This window comes from Trichechus manatus, unplaced genomic scaffold (assembly GCF_000243295.1).
Source record: "Trichechus manatus latirostris isolate Lorelei unplaced genomic scaffold, TriManLat1.0 scaffold00108, whole genome shotgun sequence".
Lineage (NCBI taxonomy): Eukaryota > Metazoa > Chordata > Mammalia > Sirenia > Trichechidae > Trichechus > Trichechus manatus.
The window spans coordinates 2,328,902-2,348,101 of record NW_004444044.1 but is presented as its reverse complement, the minus strand read 5'-3'; the positions used below and the strand labels follow the sequence as shown (position 1 = coordinate 2,348,101).

The following is a 19,200-nucleotide window of genomic DNA, read 5'->3' as shown; positions in this document are numbered from 1 at the left end:
TAGGGGGCAGAACTCAAATTCTAATGGAAAGACCAGACTTAATGGTCTGACTGAGACTGGAGGAATCCCAGAAAGCATGGCCCCTGGACCTTCTGTCAACCCAGCACTAAAACCATTCCTGAGGCCAACTCTTCAGACAAAGATTAGACTGGACTATGGGACATAAAATGATACTCGTGAAGAGTGTGCTCCTTAGCTCAAGCAGATACAAGAGACTAAACAGGCAGCTTCTGTCTGGAGGTGAGATGGGAAGGCAGAGATGGTTAGGAGCTGATTGAACGGACATGGGGAGTCAGGGGTGGAAAGGAGGAGTGTGCTGTCACAGTATGGGGAGAGTAATAGGGGTCACATAACAATGTATGCATAAATTTTTGTAATTAGAGACTAACTTGAACTGTAAACTTCCACTTAAAGTACACCAATAAAATTTAAAAAAAAATTATAAGAATATTTGAGTTTTTGAGGATTGGGTTGATAATTATGCAGCATGTTAGCAAATAAGAAAAAGAATAAAGGTCATCAGTGATTGAGATATCCTATGAATTCCTTGTTCCTGTAAATCACTATGACATTGGAAATTAGTTCCCACTTCTTTCAGTGGCCAATCCAAAGCCTTAAACACATATATTCTTCAGTTCACATCATAACTTCTCCTTCAAATATATTTTTGAAAATTGTTTACTAATGACTATTAAACATAAATGTTAAAGACAAGTGGAATCAAAATGGGAACCAGAGACAATACTAGTCTGGCCTTGAATTAACTAGGTACTTGACACTAGGTAAGTAACTTTGGTCCTTAATCTCCGTATCTCCCATAAAGAGAATATTAGACAGGATCATTTCTAAGCTTTCTTCTTAAGTTCTAATGTACAGTGATTTTTTGTTAGGACTTGTAAATGGTAACTCTTATCAAAAGAAACCAAACTACCAAACCCCCATAGAGTTTCCAAGAAGCAGCTGGTGGATACGAACTGCAGATCTTTTGGTTTGCAGCCAAGCTCTTAACCACTACACCACCAGGGCTCCTTATCAAAAGAACATCAACAAAAAGAGCAAATGCCTGAAAAGTGAAGCATTATTGGAAAACAGAGATATCTTTGTAACAAATTTCACTAAACTGGCTCCTTGAGAAGGAACTTCATAAATCCCACTTACATTGTAGGACTTTAGTTTTAAAAGTTAAACAAACTTCAAGTGATGGTGTTATCCTTTGAAATCTGATCTTTTGTTTTTGATCATTAAGTGAACTTCCACCTTGCCTTTAATCGTTATAAGTCACAGATGTCCTAAATCTCTTTAGAGTATTTCTCCTCTTACTGTCAGAATACAGCAGGAACCATTCTTTTCCATCATTGATTAAGAGAAAATTATGAAGAATAAGAACTGTTATCTATCCTTTTCTCTGTATTAGTTTCCCTTTTAGCAAGCTCCGTATTTTCTCCTGCAGTAGTTAAGACATACCCTAAAGAAATGAAACACTATAATCATAATAAAGCCTGGTAGATAGTAATTAACAGGTTAAAAAGATGTAAAGAAAACAAAAACAAAAAAACTACATCTGGTTCAAGAAAAAGTTCTGACTGTCCCGGAATGCTCAGACTTCAGTAAGCTGAGCTTGATGGTAGCTTACGTGATAATATTTGTTCCAACAGTGTTTGAATTTCAAGATACAAACAAAAACTCTTGGGGAGGTTTTCCAGGTAGTCCAATTATATTTTTTACTGTAAGATATTTCTTTTCTATTTTTTTATTTTCAAAAATTTACTCCCATTGTCTCCTCTCAATTTCTCTCCTTTACTGTCCTACTAGGAGTCCTTGAGTGGCACAAATGGTTAAGGACTCAGCTACTAACCTAAAGGTTGGCAATTTGAATCTACCTACACGTGCTTCAGAAGAAAGGCCTGACAATCTACTTCTGAAAGATCAGCAATTGAAAACACTATGGAGTGTAGGGCTACTCTGAAACACACGGGGTCGCCATGAATCAGAATCAGCTCAACTGCACCTAACAACAACAACAACAGCTAGTGCTTTTTAACTAGGGATGTCAATCCAAGTCACTCATTGTGTTTAAAACAACAGCATCTTTTAGGCTCTGCTTCAGACCTTGTTTTACCTCTGATTCAGTAGCTCTTTTTTGCCTCAGTACCTTTTCAATTTATGTTCCATCATCCTGGAACACTCTTTCCCCAGTTCTTTACCTGGCTCTCTCCCTCACAAAATTTCTATACCTCTACCCAGATATCTCAGAGATGCTTTTCCTATCTCCCTATGAAAAATAACTCCTTCTTGACTCTCTGTTTATTTTTATTTTTAGAAGTTATCACTACATAAAATCACTTATTTCTTCATTTCACTATTGCCTGTCTCCTCCATCAAGCTCCAAGAGAGCAGAGTTTTCTGCAGTGCTTATTGGGATATTCCCTATGCCTAAAACAGGCCTGGCATATAGTAGGCAATTAATCAATATTTGTAGAATGAGACATGCCCTACAGCTGAGAACCACTTTCCTAGAAGTCAGTCATGTTACAAAACAGTAAAATTAAACATTTCTTAAAATAACAAGGATATATGATTATAGGATCCTGACAAAAGCTTAATATATATGACATAATTCTTATTCGAAACATAAAATGCTCATCAAGTATCTAAAAATGGGAGACAGTCATGTTGTTTTAGAATATACTTATATCTGGTTATCTTTAATTCTTACTTCCTTACCAATGAAGCTCAGAAAATGTACACGATTTATAGAGTTAAAAATAAAAGGAGATAGAAGGCATCTGATTATTCTTTCCTTCACTGATTCACAAAGGAGCTGGGAAATGGGAAGAGGGTATTCCTCCCCTTTTAGGGAGTCAAAACAAAATCACCTAAGGGGCTTCTTCCAATTAAACACTTGGCTTTTGCCCGCAGAGAAAGGTACTAATTTAGGGAGCTGCCTTCCCTATTTCCAACTTTCTAAAATTGCATGGCAAGTCACCTACAGAGCTTTATCTCATTCATATGCACAGTCATCAATATCATTAGGCAATATGGTCCTGAAATAGGTTAAACATACTTGTGCCAAAAAGGTGGCCAATTAGCATGGCTAATTTAAATTTTTTTTTTTTTTTTGATGAAGATCAAAGACCACAGCCTTCAGTATGGATTACACGTCAACATAGAGAAAACAAAAATCCTCACAACTGGACCAATAAGCAACAGCATGATAAACGGAGAAAATACTGAAGTTGTCAAGGATTTCATTTTACTTGGATCCACAATCAACACCCATGGAAGCAGCAGTCAAGAAATCAAAAGACGCATTCATTGGGCAAATCTGCTGCAAAAGACCTCTTTAAAGTATTGAAAAGCAAAGATGTCACCTTGAAGAGTAAGATGCGCCTGACCCAAGCCAGGGTGTTTTCAATCCCATCTTACGCGTGTGAAAGCTGGACAATGAGCAAGGAAGACTGAAGAAGAACTGATGCCTTTGAATTGCGGTGTTGGCGAAGAATACTGAATATACCATGGACTGCCAAAAGAACGAACAAATCTGTCTTGGAAGAAGTACAACCAGAATGCTCCTTAGAAGCAAGGATGGCAAGACTACGTTTTACATTACGTCTTAACATACTTTGGACATGTTGTCAGGAGGGATCAGTCCCTGGAGAAGAGAAGGACATCATGCTTGGTAAAGTAGAGAGTCAGTGAAAAAGAGGAAGACCCTCAATGAGATGGATTGACACTGTGGCTGCAACAATGGACTGAAGCATAAAGACTGTGGGCGTGGCACAGGATGGGACAGTGTTTTGTTCTGTGGTACGCAGGGTCGATATGACTTGGAACTGACTCGACGACACATAACAACAGCGACAAATTTAAAATGGCAGATAAATAAAAACTATTTAACATTATACCTGAAATATAATATAATGTATTTAAGTGTTTATCTTGGATACACTTGAACTGTGATTAATCTGAGTTAAAATTAAACGTAACTTGAAATTCCTAAACTGGACAGTTTTCCTGCCCAATATCACTGTCTTTTTTAGTGATTGCTATCACTACACTATGAGTATTTGAAACTCTTTTACAAACTGTAGATTTTTTTAAATTTTTTAAAAATTTTTTAAAATTTATTAATTTACTTTTTAAAGCCTGTTTCCTCTAGAAAAATGGCAATAGTAATTCCTATCTTGCTATACAGACGAGAAAATTATGATACGTAATCATTGTTAATTTACTTGTTAAACATTGCTTTCATTATATTATTAAGCTGACTAAAAGCCTTCATTTATCATTCATTTCCTCTTGTTCTCAGTCCAAAACTTCTGTCTCCCAAGATTGTTCATATCCTAGCCCTGCATTATTTGTTCATTTGTTAATCAGACACTTAACTTTTAATAATTTAAGAACCCTCTTCAAAGTAAGAAAGTATGAAATAAGAAATACAAGCCTCCCTTTAAAAAGTACCTCAGTTTAAAGAAACCATGAAGCAAATCATTTGGACCTGCCAGTACTTCCTTTATTTGAGAATTGTACAGTAAATATCTTCTGGGTGCTGATAAGAAAACTAAACTGACAACCCAGTAAGCTAAAAGAAGAATCTATTTGTTGACTAATCAACTAAGGCAAAGGTGCCAAATGAGACAAAAGGACACTGTGCTCTTAGACATTGTGACACTTTTCCCCAAAATCAATGCAAATTGATAAGATTTTTATTTTTTCTGCTATCAATTCTCTTTAATAGTTTCTATCTCAAAATACCCGACATGTGACACCTCTATATCTGTGCAGACCTCAAAGTTTGGTGAACCATGATTTTAGATAACTATGGAAAGTTATAAAACATGACAATTTAAGAGATAATAATCATTTGTACATTGTGTTTATTTTTTGTTTTTAGAAGAAAACTTCAATTTTCCTGGCCTCAAAGTTCCATGAGGCAGTTTCATTAGACTATTAATGCTGGCTTTTCTTCCTTCCTTTCCCTCTTATCTGATTAATTTGAGGGGCATGTTCAGTTCAGAGTTTTGGATCTTCTAGTCGACATTAGCAGAAACGAGGTGGTATAGAGATGAAGGGATTCTGTCTTCTGTCTGCCATGCTTAAGGCTGTCTTCCTGCTCCTATAGGGAAACCTTGCAATTACCTAGCTGGAGAGGGATGGGGTTGAGAGAAAGACTATCTAATTTAGAAAAAGGTTTCTCAATCTTGGTACTACTGACATTTTCGGATGGATAATTCACAATTCTTTGTTGTGTAAGGTTGGCCTGTATGTTGTAGGATGTTTAGCAACATCTCTGGCTTTGCTCCCACTAGTGCTAGTAGCACCCCTTTCCCAGTTGTGGCAACTAAAAATGTCTCAGGCATTGCTGAATGCCGTTGGAGAGGTATGGTGGGAACAAATTGCCCTCAGTTGAGAACCACTGATTTAGAATAAGGAAACTCTTCATGGCTATACATTTAAGTCATGTACAATTTAGCGCTCATCAATAACAAATTTATTTTCCATCTGTCTGATCAAAGTCTATCTTTCAGTTGGTTGTGAACTTGGAAAGGGAAGGAGAGTATTGTTATTAGTGCCCTCCAAACCCCTACATTAATTACTTCAGATGCAATCAACTTATTAAATTATAAAAATTATTTTCTCTCCTACAGCTCTATTTCTCTGATGCTCCAATAACTTTAGAATAATTTCTGGTATTTGATACAGAGTTGCAGTCTATTATCTATCATTTGTGATGGGCTTAAAACAAAAGTTCTTTTGACTTACAAAATCTAAAAATGCACACCCTCCAAACTAGACTTACTACCTGGTGAATATACTGTAGCCATTTTTATTTTCTTGTTAATAGATTCTACCTAGAAATCCTTTACGTATTCATGTGTCCATCAAAAAACAAAAACAAGTAAAAAAAAACAAAAAACAGAGAAGCAAATCTTTAAAGGCTCCATTCAACTCTCAGCTTCCTGATAATTTCCATAATTAATGAACATCTTGTTGAGCCCTTCAATTTTATAAACTTGGAAACTAAGTTCTGGGAGGAAAAATGATCTATCTAAGGTCACAGAGCCAATGAGTGATAGAGCTGGAATTAAAGTCTCAGCCTCCTAAGTCCCAACTTAATACTCTTGTCACTTTGAGACTTGAGTGACTATTTTGATATCTCCCTTAAGTACTAGAGTATTTATAATATAGTGAGTATAATATAATTGTTAATAACAGCATGTCTTTTTTTGCTCAGCAAGCTTATTTATTTCCCATGTATTTATCTTTTCTTCCCAACTAAATCATAAGTTCTAGCGTTCAGCTGCTAATCAAAAGGTCGGCAGTTTGTATCCACCAGTTGCTCCTTGGAAACCCTATGGGGCAGTTCTAGTCTGACCTATAGAGTCCTACCAGTCAGAATCATCTCGACAGCAACAGGTTTGGTTTTGGTTTTGGTTTTGGTATGAGGCCAAGGAACATACCAAACCACTGCTGCATTACTGCAAGAGTCTTGGGTAGTTCGCAGCACCAATTCCCATTGCCATCAAGTCAATTTAGACTTATAGCAACCCTATAGGACAGAGTAGAACTGTCCCATAGGGTTTCCAAGGAGTGGTTGGCAGATTCAAGCTGCCGACCTTTTGGTTAGCAGCCGAGCTCTGAACCACTGTGCCACCAAGGCTCTGAGCAACAATTAAAAAAACCAAAAACCTATTGCCACTGAATCAATTCCTACTCATAGCGACCCTAGAGGGGCCTAATATGTCTATACTGACTGATTGCCTCCCTAGTGACAGGAGAAAGCAGCCCAGAGATATAACGAAACATTGGAGTGGGACTAGCATCTCCACCGGAATTTTTAAATTTTAGATAATCTAGGAAGTACAATTTGACAGGCAGAAATAAAACATGATTGTATATTTATAAATGTACATAAAACATCTGTATTTACTCACTTAATCCTCTCAACATCCCTAATAGGTTAGGCCCTATGTTTTTTTCTCATTATACAGGTAAGGAAACTGAGGCAGGCACAGAGAGGCTAAGATTACACAACCAGCAAGTCATACGAAAAGTTAATAGGCAAGTATTAGAAAACATTTATATAATTCACAAATGATGATCCTCTATACACATCTATTTTAAAGGCTAGTGATTTGCTTTCTGTATGATGTTTGGTCTTCATAAAAGGAATTAATGTCAATGAACAAATAAAAATATGTTTGAATTTATATATTCATTTTCCATTTCACAGAGACATGATATATCTGTAAGTTTATAAACTGACACTTCAATGAACAAAAATATGTTTAAGCTAGCATACAGGCTTAAATAATATCATAAATAGAATTGTGATTCATGAAGTTAAGAATTTTTCTTCCCAAGTATAATTGTTTGAAGTCTTACCTTAAGCATGGAAAGGGAGAAGGTAAACAACATAGATGCTCAAAAAATAAAGTTAAAAATCAAAAGCCTAAAAAGTGAGATAGAGACAGAGATAGAGAGTGCTGAAGAGAGAGAGAGAATAGACTTAGTCAATAGAGATGCTAGATCAATAGCATCTGTATTTTACAATGGTATGAGTTAAAATCTATAAAAATAGAGTGTGCACCACTTTCTTAATTACTTTTAAAAGTGTGTGGTTTATATAGTATTAATTGTCCTCAATTGCTCTCTGGGTAACACACAAAAGGAAAAAAAAAAATAAAATAAAAAGAATACCAGTTTGAGGATGTTTGCTAAATTTCTTTTGAATTTGATTAAGGTTCATAAAGGCGGAAAAAAGCAGAAATTTAAAAAGCCCTTTGGTGAGTGCTGTGCGGCAGTGTGCTAGTTGAATGTGCTTTGTAGATACATCACCTTCAGCCTTAAGATGTCGAAAACTATCACACTTGTCGAGAATCTCTAACAATTAGTATCCACAGTTATCATCCATAAATTACACTTCATCCTCTGGGGATGCAGAATGATGCTAGAAAGAACTTTTATCATCCTCCACAGTCCACAGCAAGGCAGATGGATAAAGTCCTGAGAGTTTTTCTTACTCAGTAATAAAAGGAAAATCATAATTCACTAAGTTCCATTCCCATTGTGTATATTGAAACTCATGATTTCCCCTTGGTGAGAATGGAAAACTAGCTGATCAACCCAAGAAAACGTTTGCTTCACACTTTATTATTGCATTCTTATATTTTAAATATGTAGACCAATATTCCAGTTTAATGCAGTTATTTACACATGTTGGATGTGGCACACAGAAATGGAAAGTTTTACATAGGTTTCCAAAAGATACCAGCAAAAGCAAGAGAGATGAAATAAGAGAGAGAAGCCTCAAAAAGGAGTGACTACTCACAATGTTCATCAGGGTGAGGAGGTAGTTTTGGACATGCTCTTTGCCATGGAAACGGACCACAGAGTCATCCACGCCCAGTAGCACCTCGATGTTGTAATCGTTTTCTCCCGCGTGTCTGCGGCGCCTCATCGTCTCATTCAGCTGCTGTTCAATGTTGCTGTAAACAGTACCTAGATCATCAAGGCCTTCCAGATCCGACTCTATTAAAACACAAAAGGGACCCAGGCATTTAAATTTCCCCAGTGGGCCTTCTAATAACTTTCTTTAAAAAAAGTCCTTTGGGGTGCTTATCATTATAACCCATAGTCACTGACATGCTGCTTTTCAGTGTGTTCCTCAGATGATGTGAATACGTATATGATCAGATGGATTTTGCTTAAGTTCAACATGGAACACTAAGGGTAAAATAATATCACTGTACAAAGAGCAGAGCCACCATGCCAAACTGAATGCTCCCTGAGGGCAAGAGTGGTTTAGTCTTCTTCCTAGTTGTTTATCTCTAGGGCAGAGCAAAGGTAGTGGGGGTACAGAGCACTTGCTGGCTAGGTAGTTATTAAATAAATGGATATTATGAATAAAAATCATACAACCATAAGTTTACAGTGGTTAATTCAAGTTACCACAATCACAGAATATAGAATTTCTGTCACATAAATTGAAACCACTCCTCTTTTCAGTAGCCTTAATTTAAAAATCAAATTACGGCATGGCAACACAACAGCATCTAATGGTATGATTATGTGTCACCATATCTTACTTAATTTCTTCTGCATACAGGTTTCTAGTGGAATGCTGTTAAGGAAGAAGATATGAAAAATATTTAACACTACACATCTCCATGTTTGTACCAACCATCATCTGGATTATGATTCATTTGAATTGCTATATATCTGAATTTGTGAGACACCAAAGTAAGAACTCAGTCTGAGAATTACTTTTATCTGAGGAAAAATAAATGTGTAAACATTTTTTTTTTATTTTATGTAGTTCAAAGAGTTTAAATTTTTTACTTTTCAAATAGACTTTTCTGATATACACCTGTATCTATACAGAGAAAGACATTCTCAGGTTCTAATGACCTAGATTATCTCTCTTAAGATTACTACATTTTTGGTGAAGAAAAGGTTTTAGTGAATTAAAAACTAAAATCTATCACTTGGATATTAAAGTAGTTTATTATTCAAAACTGCTGGTATAAAAATGGAAAGCATATTCATTTCCTTTTCAAATACATAAAACCTGGAAAGGATTTCATTTTCTAAACCACCTTGATGTCTAAAACAACCACGTATCTAAAAACAAGTTTGACAGAACCCATTCTGACTCATGCTTTATGTGGAGGTTTATTTAATGCTGCACTGGGACCCATAAGGCATCTGAATCAGTCTCTGATATTAATGAATAGGCATTTTTCTTTACACCTTTGTGATTTTAGTAAAATTGTCCCTTGAACAGGAAGTTTGATGACCAAGCCCTAGCCACATAGAATTAGAAGCAGTGGAAGTACAGATCCCACTCACACCTTTTCCACCTAAAAAATATAGAAACACCAACATCCACCTCTACAAGTACAGCCATACGCTCTGAAAATGACTACTCACGGTTGAAAGCTAGACCGTAATTTACTTTGACCCAAACCCAACTGCTAACTCATTAATTAGGAATTTTCTCATCACTGGGAAGTCATATTGGTTCCACAATACATAAACAACTCTCTCCACTATCCACGTCAAATAGAAAGCTTTCCTCAAAAGTTCTTTTGAAAAGCTGTAAACCATGGCTAAGGGCAAGAGATTACACCTGCAAACAGCTTTACTACTTAACCTCAAGTCTCTTCACACACTTGAGAAGGTGAAAGGTTGTGATAGCTAGCGTAAAAATAGGAAATTCATACATGAGCTTCCAGTTCTAAAAATGGCTCTTTTTGGCAGAACTGTCAGAGACAACATCCAATGGAAATATTCTAGCAATGTCATCATATCATTAAATCTGATGCATGAATCAAGAAGCCGAATACTCATTTCAGAAAGACAGTTCATTCTGCTCAGTCTAGCAGCACACCTTTGGTTTAGCCTTTGTATCCCTTCTTAAATAGGTGGTTTTCTGGTAAGAAAAGAGAATTTCTTTTTTTTATTGTTGTTGTTGCATGAGAAACCTGGGATGGAGGAAAAATACTTTTTCTTTCAACCACTGCCTTTGTTAAATCAAGAATATTTCTGTTCCTATTTCCCCCTGTTCTGTACAATTTTCTTTTCCTTGATTCCTAAAGTGAACAATTTCAAACATTCCAAGAAAGACAAGGGCATCACTTTTGGCACTTTTAACTATGCGCATCAGAATAAATATACTCAGTTTTGAGGCTACAAAATATCCTCTGTCATAATGAATTTTTCTCAGTATGCCTACTTTATCATGTAATAGCCAAGTGTTTAGTAGCATGGACTCTGGAATCAGACATACCCAACTTCAAATCCTAGGAATGTCACAGAATAGCACAGTGAATTTACTTGAGATACTTAACATCTCTGAGCCTCAGTCATCATTTGTTCTCATTTTCCTTCCCATAATCTTCTCTAGTAAAATTATTCCTAGTCCATCTGATTTTTTTGAAAGGGACTATAAATTCTACCTTATCTCCCAAATCCATTATTGTATTCCCCAATTGTATTTTAAATAAAGGATTTTTTTTTTTTACTAGTGATCTGTTCTCTGGTTTATTTCTTCTGTTGTTCTTTTTCAACTAAAATCATGAAGTTAATTTTGGAAGATAGCAGAATTTCAGATTTTCACATCCATATATTTAATGGCATTTTTTATGGTTGTAAGAAATATATATAACACAACATTTTCCAGTTCAACATTTTTTACTTCTATAATTAATTCAATGACACCAATTACATTAATCATGTTGTGTAACCATCACCAGTATCTGTTGCCAAGTTTCAATTAGCATTTTGTGTTCTCTTTTCTAAGTAAGCTATGTCTTCTCATATTTATTGCTTCTGTAGTCAGGCTCTACATGAACACTAAAATGAGGACTTAGTAGAAGAGTGGAAGGGAGTATCACCATACTCAGTTTACTAGATTACGTTCTAGCAATCTAAGACTGCTAGATGTTGAGGTTTTCTAAAGAAGTTCAACTGGAGATAGGATTTCATTTATAGGATTACCAATTTCAAAGCTCATGTTCTTTCCATCACATCAAGTTGCCTCCAATATGCTACTTTATCAAGGATAAAAGATCGGTTCACCTCAAACTTTTCCAGAAACACTACTTGAGCATACTAATTTTTTTCTCCAAAGCACACGGAATGATCAATACAAATGTAAACAAGTTTTTATAGCCAATCCATTAGTATTAAATTTGACATTTATCCTTTCAGATAAATATTTATAGAACATGGGTACTATACCTGGTATTCTAAGCATGGGAATACAGCAGTGGACAAGGCAGACATGGAATTGCAGCAGAAGTAGTGATAAGAATTATGGAGCAGGGTAAGAATAATAAAACAGAATGAGGGGAGTAAAATGGACAAGATGAAGTAGGCACAATTTTAAATAAAGTGTTCAAAGAAGGCAGAGATCTGGATGAAGTGATGGAGTGAGCCACATCAATATCAAAGTTGTATTTACAATTTCTTTCTTTTGTACATATATTCATATTTAAGGAACCCTGGTGTCACAATGGTTAAAGCACTCGGCTGCTAACCAAAAGGTTGGCAGATCGAACCTACCCAGCGGCACTGCAGGAGAAAGACCTGGTGATTTGCTCCCATAAAGATTACAGCCTAGAAAATCCTATGGGGCATTTCTACCTGTCACATGGGGTTGCTATGAGTAGAAATTGACTCAACAGCACTCAGTAACAACAAAATTATCTGGGCAGACCTGATCTAATCTCCAGAGCCGGTAAAAGCAGAAACCTTTCTCTGGCTGCTGTCAGAAAGGTTAAGTTAGAGAGATGTGGACTACAAAAAGGACCACCATTGCTGGAAGATGTAGGGGGTCTGTGCAAGGACCAAAGAGAGAACTCTAGTTGTTAAGACTGAACCGTGGCCAACATACAGCAAGGAAATGAGGACCTCAGACCTACAACCACAAGGAATTGAATTCTACCAACAACCTGAATGAGTCTGGATGTGGATCCTTTCCTAGAGCTCCAGATAGGAGTCCAGTCTAGCTGGCACCTTGATTTTGGTCTTGTGATACCCTAAGCATGGAACCCAGTCCAGTTACCTTGGACTTCTAACCTACAGAACTGTGAGTTAATGGGTGTTGTTTTAAGTCACGAGGTTTGTGGTGGTTTGTTACACTGCATAAGAAACATATGCATAGGTATTTGGCTCTAGTTCTCCCTTTTCCATGATCATCTATATAATTTTGGGAAAGATGCTAGAACAATATTTGCTATCAAATACTATTAATGAGCTAGTGTAATTCCTAATGTACAAATATTATTCAAGTTATATTTGATAACATGGCTTTTTTTTTTTTGCACTGAAATGATATTACTGAACCATTCATAAGATGAGTTTTCATTAAAGAGGTTGAGTTTCTAAAACTGTTCTTAGCCCAAGGAATAAAATATGCCAGAGTAAAGAAATATTGTTGTATTTACATTTTACCCATATAAATACATGCCTAAAACACATTCTCCCAGATAGCCTCAATCATACAGAAGCAAAAAGAAAAAGGGGGGGGAGGGGGGGAGGTCTTTTTATATATTCCACGTCTCTAACTTTCTGAACGTGCGCAGTATAGTTTTAATGTTTTTTGCCTGCTATTTCTAACATTTATGTCAGTTCTGGCCAGTTTCAACTGATTTTTCTCGTCACTGCTTGTTGCTGTTGAGTCGATTCCAACTCATAGTGACCCTATGAGGGGTCACAGGACACAGAAGAACTGCCCCATAGGGTTTCCAAGGAGTGGCTGGTGGATTCAAACTGCTGACCTTTTGGTTCGCAGCTGTAGCTCTTAACCACTGTGCCACCAGGGCTCTCATCACTATGGGTGACATTTTCCTGGTTCTTTAAATGCTTGGTAATTTTTTATTAGATGTCTGACATTGTGAATTTCAACTTGTTAGGTGCTGGATATGTTTGTATTCCTATAAATATTCTTTACCTTTTTTCTGGATGCACTTAAGTTATTTGAAAACACTGTGTTCCTTTAGGGTCTTGTTTTCAAGATTTATTAGGCAAGATTGGAGCACTGCTCAGTCTAAAGCTAATTATTCACCACTACTGAGACAAGACCCCTCTGTGTACTGTTTCCAATGCTGCCTGAATGATTTTTCCCAGTCTGGCTGGTGGGAACAAGTACTATTTTTAGCCCAATGTAAGTGCAGGGTATTGTTACTTCTAACCCTTTGAGGTGTCTTTCCCTAGCTACACTGTATCCTCACATGTATCTGCTGATCAGCACTCAACTGAAAACGAAGGTGGAACCTCTACTTATCTTCAGAATTCACTTCCCAAAATGTAGCTCTGGCTTCTCAACACTGGGAGTTTGCCAAGTTCAGCCTGACTTCTCCTTCCCTGAAACTCAGACTGTAAACCCTCAAGGCAGTAAACTGTGGTAATCCTGAGGCTCACATATTGTTTCTTGTCTCTCAGGGATCACTACCCATTATTGCCTGATATCCAGTGTTTTGCAAACATTTATTTCCTATATTTTGTTTGTTTCTGGTTGTTTATAGCAGGAGAGTAAATCAAGCCTGTTACTCCATTTTGCCAGAAACAAAAGTTCACTTAGTTGGTTTTGCTAAGGTCATATGGCAGTTTAGAAGCTTGGGTTTACAGGCATGTTACTCTGAATACTAAAGGGGACTCAGATTTTAAACAGCCATTCAGCTTTTCCCAAATGACTTTCTATACACATTTACTTGGATTCATAACAGTCAGGTGGTAGGTGAAATGTTTGGTGTAAAAACCCTGACAGTGTCCATTTAATAAAAAAAAAAATCACATTTTTATGTGTCATATAAAGTTTCTTTGACTATGTCCTTGAAACAAATCTTCTGGAAAGGAGAACAATTTAAGGTTGAGCAGCATTTATTAAATCTCAAAAAAAATTATAATCATCTTTCAGCTTTCTCATAAAAGAATGTAAACTACTTTGCTCATCAAAAGAAGCAGGCTGAAGACTGAATCTAGCACAACTAGATGGTGCCCAGTTACCACCACTGACTGCTTTAACAGGAATCACAATAGAAGGTCCCAGACAGAGCTGGAGAAAAATGTCGAACAAAATTCTAACTCACAAAAGAAGACTAGACTTTAGTGATCTGACAGAGACTGGAGAAATCCTGAGAGTATGGCCCACAGATACCCTTTTAGCTCAGTACTGAAGTCACTCCTGAGGTTTACCCTTCAGCCAAAGATTAGACAAGCCTATAAAACAAAACAAAAATAAATGGGCACACGAGCCCAGGGGCAAGGACAAGTAGGCAGGAGGGGACAGGAAAGCTGGTAATGAGGAACCCGAGGTCAATAAGGGGAGAGTGTTGACATGTCATGGGGTTGGCAACCAATGTCACAAAACAATATATGTATTAACTGTTTAATGAGAAAGTAATTTGCTCTGTAAACCTTCATCTAAAGCACAATAAATACATAAATAAAAATAAAACACACACACACACACAAATAATTTACATAGACTGACTCAGTACTGAGTGAGTAGGCATTTAAAAAAAAAAAAAGAAGAAGCTGGCTGAGGCAAAGTCACTGTAAATGTGTTTAAAGAAAGAAACTAACTTCACGAGTAGCCAAAAAAAAAAAAAAAGTAGCTAGTTACTTAGCACAAACATAAAACATGGAAGTAGATCAAAAAATTTACACAAACATAAAACATGGAAGTAGTTCAAAAAATTAAAACCTTAGCAAACTAGGTATCACCTTACACTCCAAAGACTGCAGTGTTTGAAATAGTCACTGAAAATGTTTTACACTAATTTATAGAGAATTACAAATTAGATACTTAAAAATCAAATTTAGAGGACAGAAATTTGGTAATAAACTTCAGGGATTCATGTTACAGAGATGACGACAAGAAATAAATTCTATAAATCAGGGTTCATTGTGGGTCATTTCCTAAAACAACAATAAAAGCAACAACAAATAGTATGAAACTGCTCCCAAAAAAAGGACTTATCTTGAGATAAATTAAGGAAAGTCAAATAATGCTAATTCATGATACACTGGGATTATATCTAAATTCATGTTTATATATTTTAGATTCTTTTTGCACTTTTAGTGTAAGAAACTGAAAAATTGATGTGTTTGACTCAAATTTAAAGCATGACGTATTTGATAGGTTAATATGGAGGTATTTTACTGGTGACGGTCATAAAATACAATAAATACTGATATTTGCTTGAAATATCAGAAAGGAAATTTAGACCACAAGGAGCAAGTCTATTTCTAAGTGTGTATGTGATTTCACATCTCAATTCATTTAGTAGTTTTAAAGATTTAATAGATTTCTAAATTAAAGATCTGTAATACAAGGAGAATCATCACAAATGAAATGTTAGAGTTACTAGAAAGCGTTCATAACCTCCTACCCTCCCTCTCTCCCTCCTTCCTTTTCCTTTCCCCCTTTTTCCTTTTTTTCCTCCCTCTCTCCTCCATTTCTTCTTTCCCTCCTCCCTTCCTACCCTCCTTCCTTCCATCCATCCATTTTCAATCTGTTTATCCTTCCATCTGCCCATCTTCCATCCATTACCAAACATTTCTTGAGCACCTTTCCAGCACAGAGCTTGAATTAGCTTCTAGGAATAAAAGGTGAATAATCCCAGTGCCTGTCATGGAGGAGTTCACACAGCCCAGTGGGGGAGGATATGTAGATAGATACATCAAAAAAAAACATGTAACTAAGGAAGAACCAGTTTACTCTGCCTGGAAGAATCTGAGAATGTTTTAGCAAAGGAGGTGACATCTGAGCTGGATATTCACAAATTCCCAGAAGTTAGACAAGTGGAGAAATAGAATAACCATTCCAGACAATGAGTGTATTTGGAGATGATCTGAAAAGTATTGACGGATTGAGGAAGCAGAACTTCAGCTAGGATGGAGCAAAAAGTAAGTGAAGATTTCTGTTGAGAAATGTGGTTTTTAAGGGATACTGAAGCGAGATTCATGAAGAATCTTAAATATTTTATAGACAAGCTATGGACTGGTTTCCAAGGGAAAGTTCTGTCATGTGTTATCCTGGCATAAGGTCTTCTTACACTCTCAAATGTGTCCCAATTTGAATAATAAACTATGGGTTCACACTATTTATAGGTCTCTCAGTCTCAGAACATAATTTTAGAAGGAAAGGCTGAACCTATGTAATTTTCTTTTATGCACTTGTCTTCGATGATAACAAATAAACTGAAATAGTAGGAGGTACCTGTTCTTGTTGTAGTGATGTTTTTACTAGTGGTGAAAATGGCAGTGGTAAATATGGTTATTTGTCAGTCAACATCCATGTCAACCTTCTTGTAGGGTGTACTTCTGCAGAAGCTGAAGCTACATTCCTCAAATGTGCTTGCAGTTAGGATTCCAGATGAGAATTTGGTTAAATCAATTAGATGTACATAAGTGAGATTTGGAATTCAGAAGTGGGAAATGTGATTTTAGAGATACTGTGGAGACTAGAATTTTCTGTAGCAGGGTCCTATGTCTTGTCACTAGCTATGTGGATGCTGACAGGAAAGTGTAGTAGCAGTAGTGGAGGTTTCTTTTTCCTTGGATAACATCTTCAGTGGCAAATTCCTTGGAGTCAACAGGCCTAGTGGTCCCATGTGACTTCCCCCCTTCCTGCATTTAGCACAAGTAGCATATGCCCAGATGGGCCAATCTGCTTTATTGTTCTGGGAAATATTCCTGGAAACCAAGACTAGAGGTTACTCCTCTAGTCATTCCAAAAATTTAATATGCACTTAATTCTTTATATTAAATCCTTTCATGCTTAAAATAGCTAGAGCGGTTCCAACTTCCTGGAACTGAGCCATGAGATACATATGGAAAGGCATTTAACAAAACTGGGCCTCAAATCCACGTCCATGTAATAAGAGGCTAGGGCTATTCAATAACTTGTAAGATCCCTCCTACCTCTAGATGCCACTTCTGTGATTCATCACTCTTGGAGTCTTTGCCTAATACCTCCTGCATACCTCAGAAATTACTTACAATCTGGCTTCTAGATTACATTTCCACATAACTGTCTCTCTAAGACAACCTATCAATATATTTTTTAGTATTCATAAGATGGCCTTGGTGATAGAAACAATGCTGGAGATCACAAGATAGAATTTAGCAAGACCAACAACCTATTCGTTAGAAATGCCTTTTTTCAATAACATAAATGGTGACTATAAACCTCACCAGATGGAATATACAGGAATCAAATTGGCTACATCCGTAGAAAGAGATGATGGAGAAGCTCAATGTCATCAGTCAGAACAAGAATTCTGAAAAATTAAAACAAGACCATAAGAGTCAAAGTACAACCTTGACTACATCCCACCTGAATTTAGAGATCATCTTAAGAATAGATTTGATGCACTGAACACTAATAAGCAAAGACCAGATGAGTTGTGTAATGACATTGAGGACAACATACATGAAGAAAACAAAAGGTCATTAAAAAGACAGGAAAGAAAGAAAAGATCAAAACAGATGTCAGAAGAGACTCTGAAAGTTGCTCCTGATTGTAGAGTAGCTAAAGCAAAAGGAAGAAATGATGAAGTAAAAGAGCAGAACAGAAGATTTCAAAGGGCAGCTCAAGAAGACAAAGTAAAGTACTATAATGAAAGACCTGGAATTAGGGGGGAAAAAAAAAAATGAAAGAACACGCTTGGTATTTCTCAAGCTGAAAGAACTGAAGCGAAAATTCAAGCCTCAAGTTACAATACTGAAGGATTCTATGGGCAAAATATTGAACGACACAGGAAGTATCAAAAGAAGATGGAAGGAATACACAGAGTCATTGTATCAAAAGAATTGGTCGACATTCAACCATTTCTGGAGGTAGCACATGATCAAGAACCAATGGTACTGAAGGAAGAAATCCAAGCTGCACTGAAGGCACTGGTGAAAAACAAGATTCCATGAATTGACAGAATATCGACTGAGATGTTTCAACAAACTGACGCAGTGCTGAAAGTGCTCACTAGTCTATGCCAAGACATATGGAAGACAGCTAGCGGTCCAACTGACTGGAAGAAACACATATTTGTGTCCATTCCAAAGCAAGGCGATCCAAGAGAATGAGGCAATTATTGACAGTATCATTAATATCACAAGCAAGTAAAATTTTGCTGAAGATAATTAAAAAAGGGATGCAGTGGTACATCGATATGGAACTGTCAGAAATTAAAGCTGGAATCAGAAGAGGATGTGGAACAAGGGATCATTGCTGATGGTAGATGGATCTTGGCTGAAAGTAGACAATACCAGAAAGTTGTTTACCTGTGTTTTATTGACTATGCAAAGGCATTTGACTGTGTGGATCATAAAAAAAATTATGGATAACATTGCAAGGAATGGATATTCCAGAACACTTAATTGTGACCATGCAGAACCTGTACGTAGACCAAGAGGATACTGTGTGGTTTAAACTCAGGAAACGTGTGTGTCAGGGTTGTATCCTTTTACCATATTAATTCAATCTGTATGCTGAGCAAATAATCCAAGAAGCTGAACTATACAAAGAAGAACACGGCATCAAGATTGGAGGAAGACTCATTAACAACCTGCGATGTGGAGATGACACAAACTTGCTTGCTGAAAGTGAAGAGGACTTGAAGCACTTACTGATGAAGATCAAAGACTACAGCCTTCAGTATGGATTACATCTCAACATAAAGAAAACAA

The 19,200-nt window shown here is 36.5% G+C and overlaps 1 protein-coding gene across 1 annotated transcript in view; it reads right to left on the bottom strand.

Moving 5' to 3' along the window:
• The window catches only part of ADAMTS3 (ADAM metallopeptidase with thrombospondin type 1 motif 3), a 365,634-nt gene that overhangs the window by 96,694 nt on the left and 249,740 nt on the right, over nucleotides 1-19,200 (bottom strand). Inside the window, exon 5 of the mRNA XM_004383320.1 lies at nucleotides 8,333-8,532. Within this exon, the coding sequence (XP_004383377.1) occupies nucleotides 8,333-8,532 (200 nt within the window). The remainder of the gene's footprint in view (nucleotides 1-8,332; nucleotides 8,533-19,200) is intronic.